The 24,952-nt window shown below is 44.4% G+C and overlaps 1 protein-coding gene across 11 annotated transcripts in view; it reads right to left on the reverse strand.

The window, feature by feature from the left end:
- Positions 1-24,952, reverse strand: part of RGS12 (regulator of G protein signaling 12) — a 169,432-nt gene that overhangs the window by 10,108 nt on the left and 134,372 nt on the right. For 7 of the 11 annotated variants that reach the window (XM_075930829.1, XM_075930831.1, XM_014576072.3 and 4 more), the window contains 5 exons: positions 9,491-9,617; positions 8,794-8,890; positions 6,289-6,368; positions 5,559-5,712; positions 261-848 (listed from right to left, as the gene is read on the reverse strand). In XM_075930829.1, the coding sequence (XP_075786944.1) occupies positions 261-848; positions 5,559-5,712; positions 6,289-6,368; positions 8,794-8,890; positions 9,491-9,617 (1,046 nt within the window). Of the gene's footprint in view, positions 1-260; positions 849-5,558; positions 5,713-6,288; positions 6,369-8,793; positions 8,891-9,490; positions 9,618-24,952 lie in introns of those variants that run through there. The other 4 variants (XM_075930835.1, XM_075930833.1, XM_075930830.1 and 1 more) reach the window with 3 other exon arrangements.

Consider the following 24,952-nt stretch of genomic DNA (forward strand, 5'->3'; position numbering starts at 1 on the left):
TTATAGCAAATATTGTGTGTATTTTTAACATGTGCATTAAAGTCCCACACTAAAAAGTCAGTTGCATTTTTAGCACACGTGTACTCAGCCCAAACAAAAATATGTTTTAAAAGCAACTAGAAATGTTACTCAATAGTGAATAAAACAAAACAAAAAATGAAAATAAAAAGGTGCAGATATTTTTATTTGTTTTAGTAATAAACAATGTAAAGAGAATGTGATTTTACATAAAAGGAAGGACTATTAAAAACTAGAAATACCTGAATTGGATCTTTGATATCCAGAATTTTCCTGATTACCTGTCAGTGGAGTTGGAGATGGATAGTTGGCTCCTGTGAGTTTACTGATGTCTGATAATGGTGTTGGTGGCAGTAAGGTGCTATTGGGGCTACTAATATCTCCTTCAGCCACAAGAGTCAGGTCTGCTACATTTTCATCATCTATAGTCTGAATGTCTTCAGCTTGTAATTCTCTTGATTGCCTTTTCCATATTGTATTGTTCTCCTGCACATGTGGAACTGGAGACAAAGGGGCACTAAAAGGAACATAAGTCTTCTGAGTGTTGAAAGTTGTCAAAGCAGACTTATTTTCTGAATGACCTGTTTTCTTAATTGAATTTTCATTACAGTTTTGCACAGATGCCAGTTTTCCACTTAACTGTGTACATTTATCACTTTTTGCAATTCTTTTGCTGAGGCCTTTAGAGCTCATTGGTGTAGATGAGGATGGTTCTGGTCCACTGGGAGGTAAACGAAGAAAATCAGGTAGAATAAGGTCTTCTTTCCTTAGCAGCCCACGTTGGTCATCTGCTCTGTTACTTTGAGCTTTGGATATGAGTTCAAAAAACTCTATTTAGAAGAAAACCCAAAAATGACAATTTTTTGTCAGACAGTAAAAACCATTAAAGTGTCAACAATTAACCAATGTATTCTCAGTGAAGACCTTCGGTTATTTTTAATTCTTGAAATAAGATCTTATGTTAATTAGGAACTTTTTCAATTGCACAATGTCCACAATCAGCATTATAATTAAGGCCATCAGGACTGCTATTGTAAGAGCAATTTTGCAAATTTGGAACAGCTGTATTTCACTCTGGGCTAAAATTCTGCATACCAAGTCTGCATCCTAAACATATTTTCTATTTTATAAATTAAAATTAATCTTTATATGTTTTTAATTATTATTATAAAACAAAGATCTGATTCTATTGAAATGTAAGAGACTGTAGGATTAGGATGCAAATTTGTATATTCTAGATGCCTCTTTTTACACCTCAACTCAAAAATAGTCAGCTCTCTGAAAATGTGTTAGTCTAGAAAGTAAATATTCCCCTTACAATGCTTTTTTCCCCATTTTCAATCTGGAACTTTTAGCCAAAACTTTGAATCTCACTGATGGAGTAGATTTAAGATGAAACCTCAGTTTAATCATAATGTTGTTTCGTGATTTAACATAATTTATAATATACTGTATGTAACTAATACACATTTAGGACAATTCATTATTTTTTTCAGAAAAGCCTCAAAACTTAGCAACAAGAAACTTTAGGCCCTGAGACAAGAGGATACGTCTCCCAAAAAAAGAAATAAGCAAATGACAACTTAATTACTTGGTATCAATCATATCACTGTTCAAAAATTGCTAACATGGGACTGTCTCATGCTCCCTTATTTAGAAAGAGGAGCAAGATTACGCCATGGATCAAGCTCCAGGAGCTATTTCTACCTTTATATTTCTAAGGATTTAAGTTCAAATTCATTTTAGGACCAAAGTGAAATCAATTTTGTGGCTTCAACCCAGTTTACACTGATTGTCCAAATCAAAATAATCAACAGATTTCATTACAAAACCAAAACATTTAGTGTTTTCATGACTAAACATAAATTCATGTTACATACCTAGAACTTACTTTAACACTACTTTTGGGTTGTTTGGCAGAAACAGTAGGGCTACATCTACACTGCCCAGTCTTGCGCAAGAACGTATGCAAATGAGGCGTGGCATGACTATCGCTAAGACTCATTTGCATACTTAATGCGCAAAACCCCCCTCTGGTGCAAGGGAAGTTCTGCCGCTTATTTTCAGGCAGAATGGCACTTGCGCAAGAGGAGTTTTTTGTGCAAGAAGGAGCAATGTGGACTGCTCCTTCTTGTGCAAAAGCCCCTTGCACAAAAATGGCAGCCCATTAAATATGAAAATGAGGCATGGCGATATTCATCACCATGCCTCATTTGCATATGTTCTCGCGCAAGACTGGCCAGTGTTGACATAGGCTAGAAGAGTTGTGTCAAAGTAATTTTTTAAGAGATTTGCAAGATGTTGAGTTTGAGTCTGGGGTATTCTATAGACCCAAAATGTAACTTTTGCCAAAGTTTTGCAAAATGGCAGTATGCACATCAAAACATAATCCATTTCTGAAATGTGTATGTTTTAGGCAAAACTGATTCTTCCTGAAATTTCAAATTTCATAAAGCTGAGATGTTTCATTTAAAATAGTCTACAACATTCAATAAACCTTTCCAAAATTTGCACCAATTTAACAAAATCAAAATAAAATATTAAAGCCTGGAATTCTGAGATTTTCAAATTATGTTAAAACAGGAGTCCAGTGGCACTCTAAAGTCTAACACATTTATTGGGGTACTAAAAGACTTACCTGACGTTGCTTGGGTCCTTAAGGTTAGGGAGCTGGTAGTGTGAGGGATGCAGGAGTCAGGGCCAGGAACTTGGGTATGGGACGGGAGGGCAGTGCAAGAGGCTGGGGGGTGCAAAATTTAGGGTTGAGGGATGAGGAGGGGCCCAGGGAAGTGGGGTCCCATACAGCATGGACCTTTTCTCTCCCCTCCCAGCCCTGCCTCTCCCCAGCCACCAGGGTCCTTTTCTGTTTCCCACTGGTGCTTCAGCCAAGGCGGAGGGTGGGAGGGAGAGGAAGGGTTTGGGACAAAGGGGCTACTTACCTTGTGCGCTGGCAGGCAAATCAGCGAAGTCTGCTGGCCACTCCTTTAGTGGTACAGCTGCCCCCAGTGGACACTGCAGAATAGTTCTCCCCTGTGGGCTCACTGCCCCCAGTGGCCACTCTCAGTATCACATCATAGACCAAGGGAGGCAGGCCAGTCCTCGCTTACGGACAGCCCCCCAACCTGAGGCAAACACTCACCATCAACTTCAGACCCCACAACACAAACACTAATCCAGGAACCTATCCCTGCAACAAACCCCATTGCCAGCTCTGTCCATGTATCTACCCTACTGACATCATCACAGGACCTAACCACATCGGCTGTACCATCAAAGGCTCATCCACGCGCACATCTACTAATGTAATATATACCGTCATGTGCCAACAATGCCCTTCTGCCATTTACATCTGACAAACTGGACTGTCTCTATACAAAAGAATAAATGGACACAAATCAGAAATTAAGAATGGCAACATCTAAAAGCCAGAGGGGAAGCATTTTTACCTCCTTGGGCACAGAGTTTTGGACCTGCAAGTTACCATTCTCAGACAGAAAATCTTCAAAAACAAACTACACAGAGACACTGCTGAGGTGGAATTCATATGGAAATTTGACACCCTGAACCAAAGTCTAAACAAACACATGGAATGATTCTCACATTACAATAGGCTATTTCCTCAACTTCTCACCACTGTTGGAGATAAGGCACATCCATTCTGATTTAATTAACACTAATGTCACACAGCCCCATTTTTAAATCCTTTCCCCCCATCTTTCTTTCTTTTTCACTTCAGCATCTGAGGAAGTGAGTTGTAGCTCATGAAAGCTTATGTTCTAATACCCTAATAAATGTGTTAATCTTTAAAAGTGCCACCGGACTCCCTGGTGTTTTTGCTGAAACAGACTAACACAGCTACCCTCTAAAGCCTATCAAATTATGTCATTATTTTACTCAGCCTCAATCAGAAAATTAATTTATAAGAATGGGTAAAACAAGCTACTAAAGTAGCAAAACAGAAATAAATCATTCAAAACCACATTAACAAGCAGCCATTCACAACAGGGGTTTCAGCTAAAGTACCTTCTTGAGTCCAAAGCTAGAGATACTTATTCACATATGTAAAGTCATTCATGTGCAATTCTTTGGATCAGGCCCTTTGTTTGAACATCTGGTGGTAATAATGATGAAATTTAAATTTTTGCCTGAACTAGACTATGTGTTTTAATTTTCACATTTTAATTTGGAGCTCATGGAGTAGGCAACTGTTTCAAATAATCGTTGAAGTTGGGAGGGGCAATATCTAAAGATACTGATCCTTAAAATGATTTTATTCCATCACATCCTGTGGATTTTATTAAATCTATTTTTTTTTTCACATCAGAAAACATACACGGGAAGGTAAATTCTGCTGTCATCAGTGAAATCTTCATGAAGTCATTGGCTCTCAAAGATATAATCTGGGGAAGAATTTGGCTCAAAAAATGCAAAATGACCAGTGATAGCACAGTCTTGTTTCTTGTACCATTTAGAGCTACTTTCTCAGAACTTTTATTGAATGAAAAGTAATCTGTTACTTTTCTTTCCCACCACCCCACAATCACTCACAATCACCACAACCCCTTTTCAAGTTCAGTGAAAGCTTTGTTATCCAGCACTTGGTTAACTGGAAAACTTGGCTAACTGGCATTGCCCCCAGCCACAAAACCACCACATCTTGAGGCGCATGCACCTAACTCCTTTCTGTCCAGCCAGATGGCTTGACGTGTCCGGCTTTCACAGAGTTTCTGATGGCTGGCACTATCTGAGGACATCATCATCAGAAACCTCCCTGCCCCTCAGCCTGCCTCGAGCTGCTGGGAGCCAGAGATCTGCAGGATAGCTCCCAGGCAGCTGGCCTGGTCATCTGCCTGCTGCTTAGGATGGCTCTGTGGCTCGGGAGGAAGGGTAAGAGTCACCAAGTATTCCCAAGGTGGGGAGATGCAGGTTGCCACAGTTTCTTCTGGGTACAGAGTGGGGGGAGAGCAATAAGTCTGATTATCCAGAACATTAATTAACCGACAACCCCCATTCTCCATGAGTGCCAGATAACAAAGCTTTCACTGTAATGGTAATTGACCATCACTATGGGTAAAATTTTCAAAAGTGCCTAAGTGATTTAGGAGTCTAAGTTTTCCTTTCAACCTAACATAGGTCGTTAGGATTCTTTTGAAACTGAGATCTAGGGATAGACTTTAAAAGTTAGTCAGGTGCCTAAAGGTGCATACAGACATCTAGTGTGCTTTTCAAAAGCTCTTAAGCATCTGACACCCATTGATTTTCTCCTCAATCCTTTTGAAAATCCTGACAGGCACCTATCTCATCTTAAAATGCCTAAATGTCATTAAGTACCTGCAGGTATGTTTGAAAATTTTATCTTAGACTTCAATAAATTAGCAGTTCACAGTTAATAACAACAAGCATATAAGAAACTTGCCTGTTATTTTCTTCATACAGTGATAAATGCATAGTAGTCCTTATGATTTCCACAGTCATAAAATGGAATTATCATTTTCCCTTGAACACTAATGTTATTACATATACTTAAAAAGTTGACATACCCTCTGCTTCGTCCAAATTAATTTTCTGATATTTTTTTCCCCCAATCTTTGCAAGAGATTCTTCTCTCTTTGATAGCCGAGCATCCCTAGCATTTTTTCCATTTTCGCCTTTTATTTTAATAGAATTAGACTTTCCTAGAGTTCTTCCCTCTCCCTGCATTAGAAGGAAAGTTAAAGTGCTACTTACAATTAGGATATACCACAATATGTGTGTAATAGATTCTAAGTGAATAAAAAGGTTATTTTATAAACAGATCTCTCTGATTTAAAAAAATACAACAAAGGTTATAGCTTAATCATAGCTTAATTATGACAAAAGAAGATTTAACACTATATACCAAAAAAGAAAAAAAATCCCATTTAGAAAAAACATTGCTTGCTCAGCAAAATGTACACTGAAGTAGGGGGTTAAGGCACTTCCCTTGGATTTCAGAGAAAGTTAATGGGTTTTGATAAAGATGACCCACTCAGCTGATAGAGGAAGCCAAGAATATAAAAGCCATAAAACATTCACTGCTACTCTATTCATGATCTCACACTGGTGAAAAAGCAGTATTAAACCCTCACAGATGAAGTCTGACAGAAAGAACAGGATGATGTATAGCTGCTGCCAATTCAGTTAGGTAATCTGGATACTGTTTTTAGCAAAGAAACCTGAAGCTTCTACTTTATGATGAGAGAAGAAAATAGAAAGTAATCTGTGTGGCAGAAATTATTTCAGAAAACTTACTGTAGATGCTTGATTTCTTGAAGTAGAAGTTACAACTGTACTTTGTTTAACTGATGTGCCTTTTTGTCTGTCTGTGAACACTAAACATAAAAATGTATTTTATAATTATAAATGTATCACTTCAGCATAATATTCACTTTTAAAAACACAATGGCACATAAAATACCCCTGCTCTGAGGCCTCCTAGAAGAAGTTTTAGCAAAACCAAGGAAACTTGACATCCTCAATATTTTTAAGTTAAATCAAGCAGAAAGCAGTGTGGTCTTTCCTTGATTTGCTAGTGCTCTCAGGGCATGTGCATTAAGAGTTTTTATACCTTTATTCAAAAAATGGAGAAAAGAGTCATAATGGTAATGGGAAGACATTCTTTCTCCAAAATATTCGTAAGTCATTGAGTACAACAGCTGTTAAAAAATAAATGAAAAGCAACGAGTGAGGAAAAACCTATACTAAGCTTTCAATTTTCTTGACTTGTGTGATGGCATAATTTCACTAGATCTTCACTCATAGAGTTAAGTATAGATGAAAACTGCGTCATTTATTAAAAACACCAGATGCAGAAAAATCCATTAAGAAACCCCCAAAACCGTTTCAAATCTGCTTTGAGGATCTCCATTTTCTCTCCATACACTGTTAAGGCAAGCTCAGGATTAGTTTAATTTATATGAGATTGCCTATGCTGATTCTCTGCTGCTCAAGGATCGTACGTGTACTGGGAATGATTCTTATTTACACATGTTTAATGCTCAGAATAAGCTGGCAGTGTAGACTGAAATTGCTCATTTGTGCTTACATTCTATATAACATTACAAATAAGACTATACAAGTATTAAAGTAAATTACGTGTTGCTGTCTGTCTCTCTTTAAAATGCCTGGACAGATGATTCTGGTCTTTACAAAGTGATACAATCTGACACATACACACCTCAGCTCACTTTATTTAACTTATTTTCCCTGTGATATCCACCATTCTAAACACATTGAATTTAAAGTAATTTTGATCTAACCTAAATGCATTAACAAAATCATATATCTGAGACATAAAGGGGGACACTAATGGTATCTTCCTTTAGAGGCCTTTGGCCTGAATCCAGTAACGGTCAAGAGTGACAAAAAATAATTATCTAACTGTTGCTCTCTGGTCAATTGCAAGTGAATTGAGTCTCAACTTCTATTTCAGAGAGACCAACCACCTGAAAAATCACAACTGGCACTCTTTTCGCCAGTATCTACAGAGCCTAAGGATTGCATAGAGATACTGACTACATCATCTTCTTACCTTACACAATTCATCGCTCCAGCAGATATAGCTGATACCCTAAGCTATATCTGTTCTCTGGCTAAATAGAGATCTTCATGCTCCAAGGCTATGTCTACACAGCAGCAGGTGTTTTGGAATAACTGGCATTATTCCAAAATAACATAGTCTGCATCTATACTACAAGCAGTTATTTTGACATAATGTCAAAATAATGTCGAGCTGAAGGACTTCTTACTCCAATTCCTGTAACCTTCATTTTATGAGGAGAAAGGGAAGTCAGAGGAAGAGTGCTCTCTCTCTCAGACTTCCTGCTTTATAGACAGAGCCAAAAGCCGAATTAAGCTATTTCGACTTAAGCTATGCAATTGACGTAGTTCAAATTGCATTGCTTATTCCGGTTTTAGCCCTGCTGTGCAGACATGCCCTAATGAGGAAGTAGGTCTGGCCCACGAAAGCTCATCATCTAATAAACCATCTTGTTAGTCTTTAAAGTGCTACATTGTCCTGCATTTTGCTAATGAACCAAGTGTTTGTAGGTTATTACGCAGAAAAAATATTTTTAAGAGTTACAATCTTTGCTCCATGAACACACTGGGGGTATGTCTACACTGCCACCCTAGTTCAAACTAGGGTGGCTAATATAGGCATTCAAACTTGCAAATGAAGTCCGGGATTTAAATATCCTGGGCTTCATTTGCATGTTCCCGGGTGCCGTCATTTTTAAATGCCCTGTAGTTCGAACTACCTGCCCGCGGCTACATGTAGCACGGACTAGGTAGTTCCAATTAAAGCTCCTAATTTGAACTACCGTTAAACCTCCTTGCAGGAGGAATAACGGTAGTTCGAATTAGGAGCTTTAATTCGAACTACCTAGTCCGTGTCGCATGTAGCCGCGGCAGGGAGTTCAAACTATGACGCATTTAAAAATGGCGGTGCCCAGGAACATGCAAATGAAGCCCAGGATATTTAAATATCCCGGGCTTCATTTGCAAGTTCGAATGCCTACATTAGCCACCCTAGTTCGAACTAGGGTGGCAGTGTAGACATACCCTGGGATATTCAAACACCAGCCAATTTAACAGATGAAAAGTTACCCCTTTAACTTTATTTTCCATTCTAGTCTATTAATCAAATCCTTCTTCCTAACACCATTTACCTCACATACATATATTTTTCCTATGAATGTAATGTTAGGCTTAAAGAGGTTCATTAAGCACTTCATAGAAACTTTCAGAATCTCTTACCTCGTCCCTTTGTTGGCTCTTTTTCATCTAAAACAACCCGTTGACCATCCAGATTAGATATAGGGACACCAAGATCTAGTGGTTCCTGCTCACCATTCTGAAGTTAGATTGCAGTTTGTGTACAATAGAGAAAAAAAAAACTTGTATTTACAACTTGGCATTTAAAAGCTCAGTTATGTTTCATTGTATCACCAAAAATTCTCAGCTTATCTTTTCTATAATTTTCAGACCAACACGGTGCCTAATTGTTTTGACCATAAGGGACACAAGTCATTTATCTGTGGCATATTATATATTGACCAGTCTGACGATCCAATGGTAGACCTATATGCTGTCAACAATCTGAAGCTGATTTCTGTGCTCTCCAGGCAAGTAGGAACAACCGTTTTAATTGCTCTCAAATGACACCGTCTAGCTGACAGAAGTAATGGACGATGGAGAAGGCTGTGTTCAACCTTGGGATGTTACGGTCTGAAATGAAACCTTTGAAAAGGGACAGGAATGGGAGGCTCAGAAGGACAAGACAAGGCAGGCCCAGACAAAGCCATAGTCAAACTACTATGAATGAAGTCTCTGAACATTGCACAGAGAAATACATTTTCATACACAAATATGAGCCCAAACTAAATTTCTTGAAACATCATATACTCTTTTCCATATAAGCAATAATACACATTTTTCACCAAAAGATACTTACTAGTTTTGCCACAAGCTCATTAAGATTTAAGCCATATTTTGCAACTACAGGCCGTAGAACCTCCGTTACTGGCTTAGTGGGTTTAGCCTTCAAACCAACTGATCTATTGATTGGTACAAGATCCAGCCTGAAATATATCAAATGTTGGAATAAGTGTTTGCTATTCAAATAAACCAAATGGGGGAAAGTTTATAATCTAATCTAGGAATCAAATAAAGTGAATTCGGATATAATTCATTAATAAGAAAAAATCCTCCCCGTTCTTGTACAAGAACAAAACACCTTCAGCACAGTGGAATCATTGTTGTTTCAGTTCATAGAACATGAGGAAAAGCCAGGAACCCACATACATCTGTGGTGACTCTTAGGCCTTGTGTACACTAAATGGAAGATCACTGCTGCCATGATCAATCTTCCTGAGTTCAATTTAGCAAGTCTACTTACTAAATGGAACTCAGAGGGAGCCCCTGCTGACGTCCAGTACTCCTGCTTTTGCAAGGAGAAAAGAAAGCTGATGAGATCATTTGTCTCTTCCCCTCCCACTGTGGGGACACTGCCAAGTGGCTTAAGGTAAGCATATTCTATGTAGTTGGAGTTGCATACCTTAAATTGTGCTGCAGGGTCTAGTGTAGACCTGGCCTTAATGTAGTGGCACAGAGCCACCAGTCCTTCCCCCTTTCCCCAAATCAACCCTGGTGGCTTGGTTCCCACCAACTCAAAACACATGTGGATGCAGGAAGTAATCCATTTGGTCAGTCGCTGGGAGGGAATGGGGGAACTTCCCCCCTCCACATTCCACATAAGCCACAAATAGTTCTGTACAGCTGCAAAAGTCAAGCGTCCTCTCCAGGTAAAAAGCCAATGCCCAACACACATCCAGTGTGTGGAGGTGCCTCTCCTCATTGTTCGCATGAGGCTTCGGGTAGAAGACTGGCAGAAAAATGTCCTAGTCCACATGAAAAGCAGAGACCAACTTGTGGGGAAAGGAGCAACACTCTTTCCTGAGGGTACGTCTACACTACAACGTTAATTCGAACTAACTTAGTTCGAATTAGTTAATTCGAACTAAGCTAATTCGAACTAACGCGTCTAGAACTAAAAACTAGTTCGAATTAGCGTTTTGCTAATTCGAACTAGCAAGTCCACATTGAGTGGACCCTGAACAGGGCTTAAGGATGGCCGGAAGCAGTGCCGGCAGGGCATCAGAGGAGGACTTAGAGCGTGGAGTTGCTGTCTCAGGCTAGCCGAGGGCTGCGCTTAAAGGGTCCTGACCCCCACCCCGGACAGACAGTTCTAAGGGGTGCCCCGCTTGCAAAGCAGTCCTGGCTTGGATTGCCCGGAGTACCCACACTGGGCACATCACACCACTCGGCCATCAGCCCGGCTGCACTTGCCGCAGGCTGCCATCTGGGGAGAGGGGGCAATCGGGGAGCTGCAGGAGAGCTTCCACCCCCAGAAGCCCGCAGAGCCAGCCCAGTCCTCCCCACTGGGGGCTCGTACCCCATTCCTCCCTCACCTCCTTCCACTTACCCCTCCCTAGCCCCCCTTCTTATTGATGTACAAAATAAAGATAACGTTTCTTCCAACATTGACTCTGTCTTTATTGAACAAAACTGGGGGAGACTGGGAAAAGGAGGTGGGAGAGGGGAAGAGAAAGGCTGGGAGAGGGGAGGGCAACTAACATGATCAGGGGTTGGGAACAGGTCCCAGATGAAGAGAGGCTACAGAGACTGGGACTGTTCAGCTTAGAAAAGAGGAGATGGAGCGGGGGCAGGATAGAGGTCTCTAAAAGCAGGGGTTGGGTGGAGAGGGTGCATTCAGAAAAGTTCTTCATGAGTTCCCATAAAGAAGGACTAGAGGACACCAAAGGAAAGGAATGGGTAGCAGGCTTCAAACTAGTAACAGAAAGTTCTTCTTCACAAAGCAAAGAGTCAGCCTGTGGAACTCCTTGCTGCAGGAGGCTGTGAAGGCTACAACTAGAACAGAGTTTAAAGGGAAGTGAGATCAAGTCATGGAGGTTGGGTCCATGGAGTAGTCTTAGCCAGGGGGTAGGAGTGGTGTCCCTGCCCAAAGTTTGTGGAAGGCTGGAGAGGGATGGCACGAGACAAATGGCTTGGTCACTGTCTTCGGTCCATCCCCTCCAGGGTCCCTAGGGTTGGCCGCTGTCGGCAGACAGGCTACTGGGCTAGATGGACCTTTGGTCTGACCCAGGACGGCCATTGTAAGCTCAGGGCTCAGGGTCGGGGGTCTCATGCACACCTGCTCCTGGGTGGCCAGGCTGGCAGCTCTCCTGCCCTAGACGGCCACTTTCCTGTGCCTAGTGCGGAGATCGCTAGCCCAGGAAGGTGCCCGCCTCTTGCGGTCCAGGGCAAGCTCCCGGGAGCCACCAGCCTGGTCCCGGGAAGAGGGGGTGGGCTGGGGAACATCGGGTGGGTTGCTCTGTGCCGTGCCAGGTTCAGGGTCTGCTGGCTGGGTGCTGGCAGGCTTGCACCTGGCATGGGCACCGTAGCCAGCCCGTGCCCCTTTAAGGGGTCCGGTGCCGGGAGGGGGGCATAGAGTTTCCCTGGTGTTGGCCAGAGTGGCCACCAGGGAAACCTGGGGAGGGCTAGCCTCCCACTAGTTCGAATTAAGGGGCTACACACCCCTTAATTCGAACTAGTAAGTTCGAACTAGGCTTAATCCTCGTAAAATGAGGTTTTCCTAGTTCGAACTAAGTGCTCCGCTAGTTCGATTCAAATTCGAACTAGCGGAGCGCTAGTGTAGCGACTATGAATGTTAGTTCGAACTAACGTCCGTTAGTTCGAACTAACATTGTAGTGTAGACATACCCTGAGGGAGCAACACTCTGTGTGTAGTGGAGTTCAGGACCACTCCTATGAATTCTATCCTCTGGGTAGGCACCAAGAGGGATTTCTTTTTGTTTATTAGGAGGCTGAGCAGATGGTACGTGTCCAAAAGGAGTTGGAATGTTGCTCTGGTCCTTTTGTTTCAATAGGCCCTTGACAAGCCAGTCAGCCAGGTAAGGTTACACCTGAATGCCTTGATGCCTCAAGTATGCCACCACCACCACCATTCATTTGGTAAAGACCCTGAGGGCTGTAGATAGTCCAAAGGGCAGGATTGCAAATTGGAAGTGTTTCTTTCCAATAACAATTCTCAGGAAGAGTTTGTGGCCTTCGAAGATGGCGACATGGAAGAACACATCTTTGAGGTTGAGGGTGGCATACCAGTCCCCAGAATCCATTTTGGGAATGACAGTGGCCAGGGAGACCATATGGAACTTGAAGAAGACCAGTTTAGACTGTAGGCCCCCATTCACCTTGTGGATAAGGGAGTAGCAGGAGTAGAACTCCTTGTTCTCGATCTTCGGCAGGACTCTCTCCACTGCCCCATATGGAGCAACTGGAAAAGCTCTTGTTTGAGGAGCTGCTCATGAGGAGAGTACCTCCTGAAGAGGGCCAGGAGCGGGGATGGAAACGAGTCTAGAGGAGAGCTGGAGGATGTAGTCATGTTGGACTGAGGCCAGGACTCAGCGGTCCAACGTAATTTCCCTCCATGTTGGAAGGAAGGGACTGAGCATGGAAGAGAACGGGTGGGCAGCGTTTTGGGAGTCCACTATGTCATCTCAAAAAGAACGCTTGCCCTGGGACTCTGCCTGGCTGGTTGATTGCTGTCCAGGTGAGGGGTGATGATCCTGTTTACTCTTTGGAGGCTTAGGGCATGAAGGGGCCCTCTCTGGGCAAGAATATTGGTCCTTTTGCTGAGAGGCCTGCAGCTTGAACTGTTTCCTCTCAGATCTGGAGACGTAGAGGCCTAGGGCTTTTAAGGTTGTACTCCCTTTTAAGGGAGTCTTTGCGCCTGTGCAACTTGGTGTCCCTCTGTTCTGTGAACAGGGCCCCTGTGGTGAATAGCAGGTCTGGACTGAAGTTCCGTGCCTCCAGAGACAAACCCAACAGGAGGATTCAGGCTGCCCGCCTCATACAAATGGCAGATGCCATGGAGCAAGCTGCCAAATCTGCAGCAATAGATATCACTTGTAATGCCACCAGCACCACGGAGGAAACTTCCTCGACAAGGGCTTTGAACTCCTTGCAAGAAGTTTCAGGCAAGGAGGCCTTAAACTTTGACGGTGTCCTTCAGGTGTTCACATTGTACGTAGCGAAGAAGGCCTAGTGGTTAACCACCAGCAACAGGAAACTGGCTGAAGAATAAATCTTCCTACTAAACAAGTCCAGTCATTTGGAGTCTTTATTCTTGAGGGTGGATGCTGGCTGGCCCTGGCATTCCCTATGGTTCATTGATTCCACCATGAGGGAGTTGGCGACGGGAACGTATGAAGATTGTTGTGACCCCCGGGACAAAGTACTTTTGCTCTGCCTTCTTGGCTATTGGCAGAATGGAGGATGGAGGATCTGCCAGAGCACATTGGTGATTTAAGCAACTGCCTCATGCAGGGGCAGCACCACTGTGCCCGGGCCTGCCTGGCTCAGTACCCTGAACAACAAGTCTGAGGACTCCTGCACATGCTTGGCTTGCAGTCCCAAGCCATTATCCACCGTCCTTTGAAGGTTCTGTGGGGCTTTGACTCCTCCTGGGGTACTGCTGGGGAGGAAGCCATGATCGCCTCATCTAATGATGAAGAAGAGGAGGCCAGGACCACCTGGGTTTCTTCACCAGGTGGTAGCTGGTCACCCATACACGCCATTTGTTGAGGGGGGACTGGTGTGCCCAAGTCCCCGTGGGACCCACAAGACCTTGGCAGCACTGAAGGGGCCTGGGATGCTCTGGTGACAAAGTGGGTAAGATGGGGCTGAACCAGGAAGCTCCAGGGAGGACATGGACACCACTGTGCCTGCCACTGAGACAGTGGCCACAGCATGCCCTACGACAGTGCCAGCAGTAGCATTGTCTGTTAGGCTAGGGGAATGGAAGCTGCCTCTGATACTACGCTGCAAGAATGGATGTTCACCGATGCCCATGAGGATGAGCAGGAACAGTGGCTCTTCCAGTCTGTGGGAACTTTGATTGCCCAAAGAACCACTCCTGAAGTTTGGGGGACGGAGGCTCCACAGCACCAGGACCAGAACCGGGAGAAACAGGACATGCCTCTGCGGCTAGATCAATGAATGGTGAATGGTGCCCGTGCCATGGCAAGGGATCCCTTCAGTGGCATGGCGAGTAAGGAGATTCACTATCTACTTGACTCCTTTGGTGCCAGGGGGCACATGCTTGCACAGTTCTATGCACTGACTCTGGTGATGCGAAAGATGCAAGTCGTGCCCCAGTCTCTCACAAGAAGACCTCTGGGGACTTTGTGGCACTCTCCTCTCAGACACTGATGGGAGAGCAGGACACCGGACTGTGCCAGGAGATCAGGGGCCAAATAGTGGTTTATCCTGGTGTCAGAGCCTTGTAGGTATTGGAGGTGGTACTGGCATGGTTCTTATGTCCTGCATGGCCTGAAAGCCCTCTAGCATGGAGGGAAGACAGATCTCCAGCATCGACAGTGGTGACCTGGACACTGGGTTCAGTGTCTTCTGAAGCTTCTCTGGCCTGTCTGCTGGCGGGTGGCTTTTCTTCCCCTTATCTTTATGAGGGGCTTTGTCTCTGCCTGGCTTCCTAGCAGGTCTAGCCAGGCTGCGGGCTACGAATGGTGCTGAGCCATCAATGCTGGCAGTACACTGTGCACCAAGCCTGACTTCAACCACTGATCTGGTGGTGCTAGTGTAAACTCCATTAAGAGCACTCTGAGACAAATGCTACACTCCTTAATGGCTCTGGGATGGAAGGACCTGCAACTGCAACACTTGCAGGTCACTAACTGGCACAGGCCTGCGACATGCAGCACAGGCTTTGAAGCCGGGGGAGTGGGGCATGCCCTGTCCTTCAGGCAGAGTCTTTCATAGCTGGTAAAGATTAACAGTTCACTGGTACTTCGCAGTTTGTTAATGGAGAACTGAACCATCACGTGAATCCTAGCGTGTAATATCATGGTCATGCCTATTACCATATGCCCCACATGTTGGAGGCAGTAATAGAGATGTAGCCATGTTAGTCTGGTCTTGCTGAAACAAAAGACAGGACTATGCAGCACTTTAAAGACTAACAAGATGGTTTATTATGAGCTTTTGTGGGCCAGACCCACTTCCTCAGATCAAATTGTGGAAGAAAATTGGCATGACCATACATAAGTTGGAGGCAGATCCTCACCAGTATTTGTGGGCTGCACTGAATGGAGTCTGAGTGAAACCAAGGTTAGAAACCTGTGCTGAGGTAGGACTTTGGCCTGTGAAGTGTCAAGGTCAATCCCAATGAATTCCAGGTGTTGCACAGTAGCGAGGGTTAACTTCTCAGTGCTGATCTGTAGACTCAGTTCTATAAACAAGTTTATCATAGTGTTGATGAATTGGTGAGCCTCCCAGAAAGATTGGGCTCTAAGGAGGCAATCCTCCAGATACAGGTAAATCATTATTCATTTTGGCTGTGTCTACATTATTCCTTTTGGCAGTACACAGGCAATCCAGGAAATTTTTGGAGAATGTTGGGGATAACTTCTTGACACAGGTGCTGAAGGATCCGACCAGGGGCCGTGCGCAGCTTGACCTTCTGCTCACAAACAGAGAGGAACTAATAGGGGAAGTGGAGGTGGGTGACAACCTGGGAAGCAGTGATCATGGGATGGTAGATTTCAGGATCCTGACCAAAGGAAGAAAAGAGAGTAGTAAAATACACACCTTGGACTTGGTCCTGCCTTGAGGGCGGGGGGCTGGACTCGATGACCTCTTGAGGTCCCTTCCAGTCCTATTATTCTATGATTCTATGACTTCAAAAAAGCAGATTTTGACTCCCTCCGAGATCTGATGGGCAGAATCCCCTGGGATGTTAACAAGAAGGGGAAAGGAGTCCAAGACAGCTGGCAGTATTTTAAAGAAGCCTTATTAAAGGCACAGAAAGAAACCATCTCGACGCATAGCAAGAGAGGCAAGGCAAACATGGTAGGAGACCAGACTGGCTTACAGGGGAAATCCTTGGTGAACTTAAGCACAAAAAGGAAGCTTACAAAGAGTGGAAACTTCAACAAATGACCAGGGAGCAGTTTAAAGGTATAGCTTGAGAATGCCAGGGGGTTATCAGGAAGGTGAAAGTGCAAATGGAATTGCGACTGGCTAAGGATGTGAATGATAACAAGAAAGGTTTCTACAGGCATGTTAACAAGAAGAAGGTGATCAGAGAGGGTGTGCGGCCCCTAATGGATGAAGGAGGTAACCTAGTGACAGATGATGTGGGGAAAACTGAAGTACTCAATGCTTTCTTTGCCTCTGTATTCATGGACAAGGTCGGCTCCTGGACTTCTGCGCCAAGTGACACAAGATGGGATGAAGATGTACAGCCCGTGGTGCGTAAAGAACAGGTTAGGAACTATTTAGAAAAGCTAAATGTACATAAATCCATGGGTCCGGACTTAGTGCATCCGAGGGTACTGAAGGAGTTGGCAAATGTCATTGTGGAGCCTTTGGCTATTATCTTTGAAAAGTCGTGGAGATCGGGAGAAATCCCGGATGACTGGAAAAAGGCAAATGTAGTGCCCATCTTCAAAAAAGGGAAGAAGGATGATCCAGGGAACTATAGGCCGGTCAGTCTTACCTCGGTTCCTGGAAAAATCATGGAAGGGATCCTTAAGGAATCCATATTGAGGCACTTGGATGAGAGGAAAGTGATTAGGAATAGTCAGCATGGATTCACAAAGGACAAATCGTGCCTGACTAATCTGATTAGCTTCTATGATGAGGTAACTGGCTCGGTGGACATGGGGAAGTCAGTGGATGTTATATACCTTGACTTTAGCAAGGCTTTTGATACGGTCTCCCACAATATTCTTGCCAGCAAGTTAAGGGATTGTGGATTGGATAAATGGATGGTAAGATGGTTAGAAAGATGGCTAGAAGGCTGGGCCCAGCGGGTAGTGATCAATGGCTCGATGTCAGGATGGCAGTCGGTTTCTAGCGGAGTGCCCCAAGGCTCGGAACTAGGACCAATTTTGTTCAATATCTTTATTAATGATCCGGATGAGGGGATGGATTGCACCCTCAGCAAGTTTGCGGATGACACTAAGCTGCGGGGAGAGGTAGATACGCTTAAGGGCAGAGATAGGGTACAGAATGACTTAGACAAATTGGAGGATTGGGCCACAAGAAATCTGATGAGGTTCAACAAGGACAAGTGTAGAGTCCTGCACTTGGGACGGAAGAATCCCAAGCATAGTTATAAGCTGGGGACCAACCGGTTAAGTAGTAGTTCTGCAGAAAAGGACCTGGGGGTTACAGTGGATGAGAAGCTAGATATGAGTCAATAGTGTGCCCTTGTAGAAAGCTAATGGCATATTAGGTTGCATTAAGAGGAGCATTGCCAGCAGATCCAGAGATGTCATCATTCCCCTTTATTCGGCTTTGGTGAGGCTGCATCTGGAGTATTGTGTCCAGTTCTGGGCCCCCCACTACAAAAAGGATGTGGACGCATTGGAGAGGGTCCAGCGGAGGGCAACCAAAATGATTAGGGGACTGGAGCATATGACTTATGAGGAGAGGCTGAGGAACTTGGGTCTGTTTAATCTGCAGAAGCGAAGAGTGAGGGGGGATTTGATAGCAGCCTTCAACTTCCTGAAGGGAGGTTCCAAAGAGGATGGAGAGAGGCTGTTCTCAGTAGTGACAGATGGCAGAACAAGGAGCAATGGTCTCAAGTTGTGGTGGGAGAGGTCCAGGTTGGATATTAGGAAAAACTATTTCACTAGGAGGGTGGTGAAGCACTGGAATGGGTTACCTAGGGAAGTAGTGGAGTCTCCATCCCTAGAGGTGTTTAAGTCTCGGCTTGACAAAGCCCTGGCCGGGTTGATTTAGTTGGAATTGGTCCTGCCTAGAGCAGGGGGCTGGACTTTATGACCTTCTGAGGTCTCTTCCAGTTCTATGATTCTATGATACACTGGCATGAATTTCCGGAACTGCTTAAAACGGAATACTATTCCGTTTTCAGTTTTTCCGGAAAAGGAGCGTCTACATTGGCAGGCTGCTTTTCCGGAAAAGCCCTTTTTCCGGAAAAGCATCTGTGGCCAATGTAGACGCGCTTTTCTGGAAAAGACTACTGGGCTGTCTACACTGGCCCTTTTCCGGAACAGTGTTCCGGAATAAGGACATATGCCCGAGCGGGAGCAGAATAGTTTTTCCGGAATAGTGGCTGATTTTGTACAGTAGAGCGTCGTTGCTTTTCCGGAAATTCAAGGGCCAGTGTAGACAGCTCGCAGCTTATTCCGGAAAAGCGGCTGATTTTCCGGAATAAGTGGCCCAGTGTAGACACAGCCTTTGAGTATAAATGGTAATTACTACTAACCAAACTTTGAAAAACAGTCTTGGGTGCAAAGAAAGCCTGAAAAGGAGGAGTCTGGTAACAGTCGTGTTCCAAACAGGGAGTTAACTGGGAGCTGGTTAGTTAACCGGGAGCAAGGAGCTGGCAGGCAGCCCCATGGGGGACCAGGAGTGGGAGCCCCATGGGCTGGGGGCCACTTCAGCTGGGCTGGAGCAGTCCCTCACCAAGGATCCTGCTTAGCAGGTTAACTGATTAAATGTTAGGTTATCCTAACATTTAACTAGTTATCTGATTGTTAGTCTCAAAGCAAACAAGTGAGCTTATAGGATTGAGATGTGAAGGCAGGCTCATGGAGTTTGGGGGATGAAAACCCGTTTACCTATTCCAATACTCAAATGATCATCAATCAGGTAATCATCTTGAGTTTCTGAGCCTTGACAAACTTGTTGAGAGCTCTGAGGTCTAGTATGGGTCTTCAACCTCCTTTCCTTTTGGATATTAGGAAATGAGGACAGAATCCCTTGTTTCCTAGATGTTAAGGCACCGGTTCTATGGCTGCGTACTGGAGGAGGAAATCTATCTCCTGTCATAGTAAACTTTTATGAGAAGGGTCACTGAAGACAAATGGGGAAGTGAGTTGTGGAAGGGGTAGGGTAAATGAAATGAATCGAGTACTCAGATCAGACAATTACTAAGATCCATCTGTTTGATGTTATGCCAAATGAATATACAGTGATGGTGAGTTGTGTCAGTTGGATGTATCAGTAGTTGATGGCTATCATGAGGCACAGGTGCCAGATTGAGATGATCTCGATGGCAGAGGTGCCAAAGATACTAAGCAAGTATCTCTGAGCTCACCTAGGGGACTTCCCATTCTCTTTTTAGAAGACTTGTGAGAGGGGGTCCCCGGCCTATTTCTTTTACCTACTTTGACCAATGGGCTCTGCGAGGCTCCGTGGCTACATACACTTACGACAAACAAAGTGTTTCAGGCCTACCAGTGGCTTACCCAGGTGGGTCTGTGTAGCCAGACACGAACCCCATCTTGGTTTCCGCCCCCCCGCCAGAGAGCAAGAGAAAGGCAGTCAGCCTTTGATGCCCTGGGAACACAGGTGTGCTGCCTGTCCCTGACTCTACCATAAACAGAAACCAGACAGTAAATGGGCTAACTGACGACCCGGGGCCTCCTGCCATTCTGATGGCACGCCTGCACTGTCCCAGGAGAGGAATCTTCGCCCATCACATACCAGAGGTGCCCGTTGTCTGCATTTTCCCAGGTGTGAATTATGCTTTGCACCGTTCGTGGGAAACTTGGCATTCAAAGCCATTTTTCCTAATTGGCCACTTGAGACCAGGAAGAAGCCTACATGATCCAAGGGGTATAAAGAGGGGTATAGTAGCCCACCCCATTTGAGCTCCAATCATCTACACCTGCTGGCAGGTACTGATTGTCTCCCGAGGTCTGTGGGACGCCCAACCTGGCCCTACTTCTTCCCAAGGGATTGAGAGAAAGACGCTAGCCACGCCAAGTCTGGAACGCGGGGTGAGAATATATACCTGCTAGATGTCTATTTTGCATGCATTTAATAAGAGCTCAGAGAACCAAAGGGGTTTCATGGTACCTATAAGTGACTTCTTAGTGTAATTTCTGTCCTGTCCTTTGTAGTGGCTGTGTTATCTGTAACACAGCAGTAGCATTTAACAACTAAGTTTACCCTGTAACAATAAAATAGTAACTGTTTAAGCTTTAACCTGACTCCTTCAGTTGCTGTAACAGAACCAGGCACAATTTAAAAGAACTTCAGCCGGTCTTAAGGGACAGATATAGGGAGAGCTTGGGCGTTTGGATTTGTGTCACTCCCAGGTGGCAGATCCGTTGGGGCACTTCTCAGCCTCCCCCAGGCTGCCTGCTGCGAAGGAATCACGGATTCTAGCAGCTAAAATCTGAAGTGTAATAAGCTCTCCCTGTAAACTTATTGGGGCGCTTGTCAACCTCCTCCAGGTTGCCCGCTGCAAGGGACCCCGGTCTCAGCAGTTGAAGTCTTGGTTGTATAGCACACACACACACACACACACCACTCACTGCTCTGACTGTCGGCTGACAATCTGCGACCCAACTTTTACATAATCTAAATATGCTCAACTGTTTCCAAAAAGTGCTCAACACCTCACTGGTTTGGGCCCTTAACTTAGTTTTTGGTGGATTCATATAAGACTTGAATTAGATGGTGAATACTGTGGGAATGATTCACGTCCGCCAGGTGATTGGAATCAGAGAACTGCCTTAATACAGATGATCCTTTGATGTAGCTCTCTGTCTTTGTCAGATCTTGTCCAGAGCTTCTGGCAAAGGCTACACTTCATTTGAATGTGGCCTCAACATGAAAGGGAATGTAACTAGAGTGCTTATCCTCAGTCAGAGTTGCCTTGTTGCAGGTGTGACTCTTCTTGAAGTTCAGGAAGGTAGGCATTTCCCAATAAAAGTAAAAAGGGGAAAAAAAGTTTGTAATTTCATACACACACACATTATTTTAAGGGTAAAAAAAGAATGGAAGACTTACAACTACAACTTGGAAAAACTATCTAATTGTGAAGCAAACAGAAAGACAATTGTTTAAATGGACTTCTAACAGTGCTGTCTCTGGCCAGAGGTGGTTGAGAAGAAAATGAAGTGTTTAGAAGGAAAGAAAGTACATGACTGGGTCCAAAAGACATTGCTATCAAAGTTCTCCATTCATCAGCACACGGATGCAAGCACACCTATAGTGGAGCACTCACAGGGACACTACTCAAAGACAACTTAGGCCATTTGTTTAAGTGCCGACATATGGATATCTGAGTTTGTTTGACCTCACTGGTTTACATTAGACCTCATACAATTGTTTTTATTCCCTGGAATCATGTACTGTGTCTAATCTGGGTTTTTGAAAATAGCAAAGTCTATCTTGAATTTCTCTTAGATTATTAACGTGTTGGATATTGTGCATTACCTAAAAGGCAAATATTTCCAGATTTAAGAGGGTCTCAGATATCATTTATGATCTCATAGGCCTGGACTACTGAAGAAGGGACATTAAAGTACATTTCTGTACTCTTCTTTTCAGGAGGAATGACCATTAAATTTGATCTTGCATGTTCGACTTTCTGGCAGTGCAGACGTAGCACTGTGAAAGTCAACGTTCTTGGCCTCCAGGAGGTGTCCCACAGTGCCCTGCAGTGACTGCTCTGGCCACGACTTTCAACAATACTGCTCTCCAGATAAATACGAAAGGCCCCAGAAAAAATGAATTTCATTTCCCGTGTGGTCCGTGTAGCAAGCAGACCTCAAAGCAAGCAGTACACCTGACCATGAGATCAAGTTCCATGATCTCTGTGAGTTTCCAGGGTCACAGATGAGCATCAGCATGGAGCAGTGCAGTAGATCCTGAACCTCACTACTATGTGAGGAGAGGAATCTGATTTTCATAGAACTAGGAACGAGCAAAAGAAACTCAGATACCTATACCAAAATTGCAAAGGTCATGGAGGAAAAAGGATATGCCAGGGACAATCAACAGTGCCAAGTGAAAATAAAGGAGCTGAGGAAGTTGTACCAAAAGGCAGAGGAAGCAAATGGATGGTCTGGAGCATCATTGAAAACATACCACTTCTACCATCAGCTGCATGCAATCCTTGGAGGGGAGGAAGGAGGGCTTCCCTATACAGTCCATGGATTCCTCCCAAGATACTCAAGCAGCCTTGGGCAACAACATGGAGGACAGCATGGTGGGGGAGAACAGCCATCAGGCAAGTGGAGCAACTGAAGTCACAGAGAGTCAAGAACTTTTATAATCTTGGAAACAGTCTCCTTCTCCCAGGACTTCTCACAGTTGGGCATGGATCCAAGGGAGGACACTTTTGGTGAGTTCACATTTTTTACCTTGCTAAAAGTGGGTTGGATCTGTGGTGGCCACTTTACCTATAGCAGGGCACAGCTTGTTAACATATCCGGAGACAGAGAGGGAATCCTCCATGCACATCTCCATAAAGCTCTCATAGAGGAACTCTTTAATCCTTCTCACATGGTTTCTGGGGAGTCCATGGTAGGACACAGGGGGCCAAGCCAGCAGTAAGTGGTCTGGCATCATTGCAGCACATAGAATTGCAGTATAAAGGTCCAGAATTCTGGCCACATTCTGTCAGCGTGAACCGGAGAAGAGGATATCTAGTAACTTGGATGAAGCAGGAGAAACTATTAGCTGATACTTTTGCAGTAAATCTCCCATTTGCTCATCTCCAATGAAGCATGTCTTGAGCCCCTGTGTTGCCCTGCTGCAATGCCAGGACCCTCTCCGCCTCTCTCCCTCCCTCCTGCTGCTGAAAACAGGGGGTGCCAAACACACTGTCCCTGCCCTGCTCTGCCACCATGCATGGGTCCCTTGTCTCTGTCCATCCACAGGCTCGTGTCCCAGCCTGTCCCTTACTGTGCTTGCCACTAAACCATAACAGGGAGCACATAAGCAAGTGGCAGATTACGCTATGGGATGAAACGCGTGTGGAGCATGTGGAAAGGAGAGTGTGTGGGAAATGGGAAGTGAGGCACCCACTCCAGCCCTTGCAGATCAACATTCTCTCCTTACTGAGTTCTACAGACTCCTCTCCCAGGGGGCCTAGAATGCATTTTGGAGGGCAGGGGCCAAGGGCAGCATCACACTCAACCCCCAAGGATGGGTCACAAAGGAAAAGGCTGTCCTTCTTGCAATTATGATCACTCCCTGTCCCCAAAGCTCCCATCTTGGACTACTTTTCTGTCCCTGTTGTGTTTGCTCAATTAAAAACACACGATTTCTGAACAGTCTCTTTATTGCTTGTACTGAAGGGGCGGAGAGGTCACAGACAAGCACACTGAAATGCAGGGGCACCTCGTTGAGAGCAACATGTATGATTCTCAAAACTGGCCATTCATAAAGCTGTCTTTCAAATCCTCTGATTTGTACCATCCTTCGATGTGCTCACCTTATTGCCCTGCTAAATACAAGACTAGGCACTGTGCCTCAGCATAACATTCTGACAGATACATTTCCCCCTTGCTCTCACACATAGGCAAGGGGAGACAATGCCTCCCATGGCCTGTTTGTTTGTGGCCCGTGGTGTGGTTTGGCTCAACACACAGCCCGTGGGTGGATGCTAAAACAAAAAAGTAGTCAATATAATGGTCTTCTGTTGGTATACATTTTAGTAGTTACATTCCTGGACTATCATTGCTCTTTAAAAGTGGTGTCATGTGGGAGGGAATCAAGTAAATATTGCATTTTATTAATATCAGCCCAATCAACTTAAATGGGGCCTGTGTGTTGTGTAGTCTTGCCTTAATTTTTGTATTCATGCCCGTCAGTATGAAAGAAGTTATTTTCATATATTTACATGTATATGCAACCATACTTAAGTTGCAGTCCTTGGCATGTGCTGTGACTATCATTGTGGCCCTCGGGACTTCCAAAGTTGAGTAGCCCTGATCTAGATCATCTCTGATAGATGCTTATCTAACCTGCTCTTAAATATCTCCAGTGATGGAGATTCCACAACCTTCCTAGGCACGTTATTCCAGTGTTCAACCACTCTGACAGTTAGGAAGTTTTTCCTAATGTCCAACCTAAACCTCTCTTGCTGCACTCTACACCTAATGCTTCTTTGTCCTATCATCATAGGTCAAGGAAAATCTTTCCTCCCTCCTCCTTTTAACATTCTTTTAGGTACTTGAAAACTGCTATCATGCCTCCTCTCAACCTCTTTTCCAAAATAAACAAATCCAGTTTTTTCAGCTTTCCCTCATAGGTCATGTTTTCTAGACCTTTAATCAGAATTTTTGTTGCTCTTCTCTAGACTCTCTAAATTTCTTAACATCTTTCCTGAAATGTGGTGCCCAGAACTGGACACAGTATTACAATTTAGGCCTTGTCAAGGCAGTCTGCCGGAGCAATGATGACTAGGAACCACACAGGTAAGCCCGAGCCCTAAGACTCGCTCTAGCCCAGAGCTAGCTGCAGCACCCAAAACACCTCAGCCTTGTCCCTACCCCAAAGTCCACTTCCAAGTCCAGAGCCTGCACACCTCCTGCACCTCAAC

This window comes from Pelodiscus sinensis, chromosome 5 (assembly GCF_049634645.1).
Source record: "Pelodiscus sinensis isolate JC-2024 chromosome 5, ASM4963464v1, whole genome shotgun sequence".
Classification (NCBI taxonomy): Eukaryota; Metazoa; Chordata; order Testudines; family Trionychidae; genus Pelodiscus; species Pelodiscus sinensis.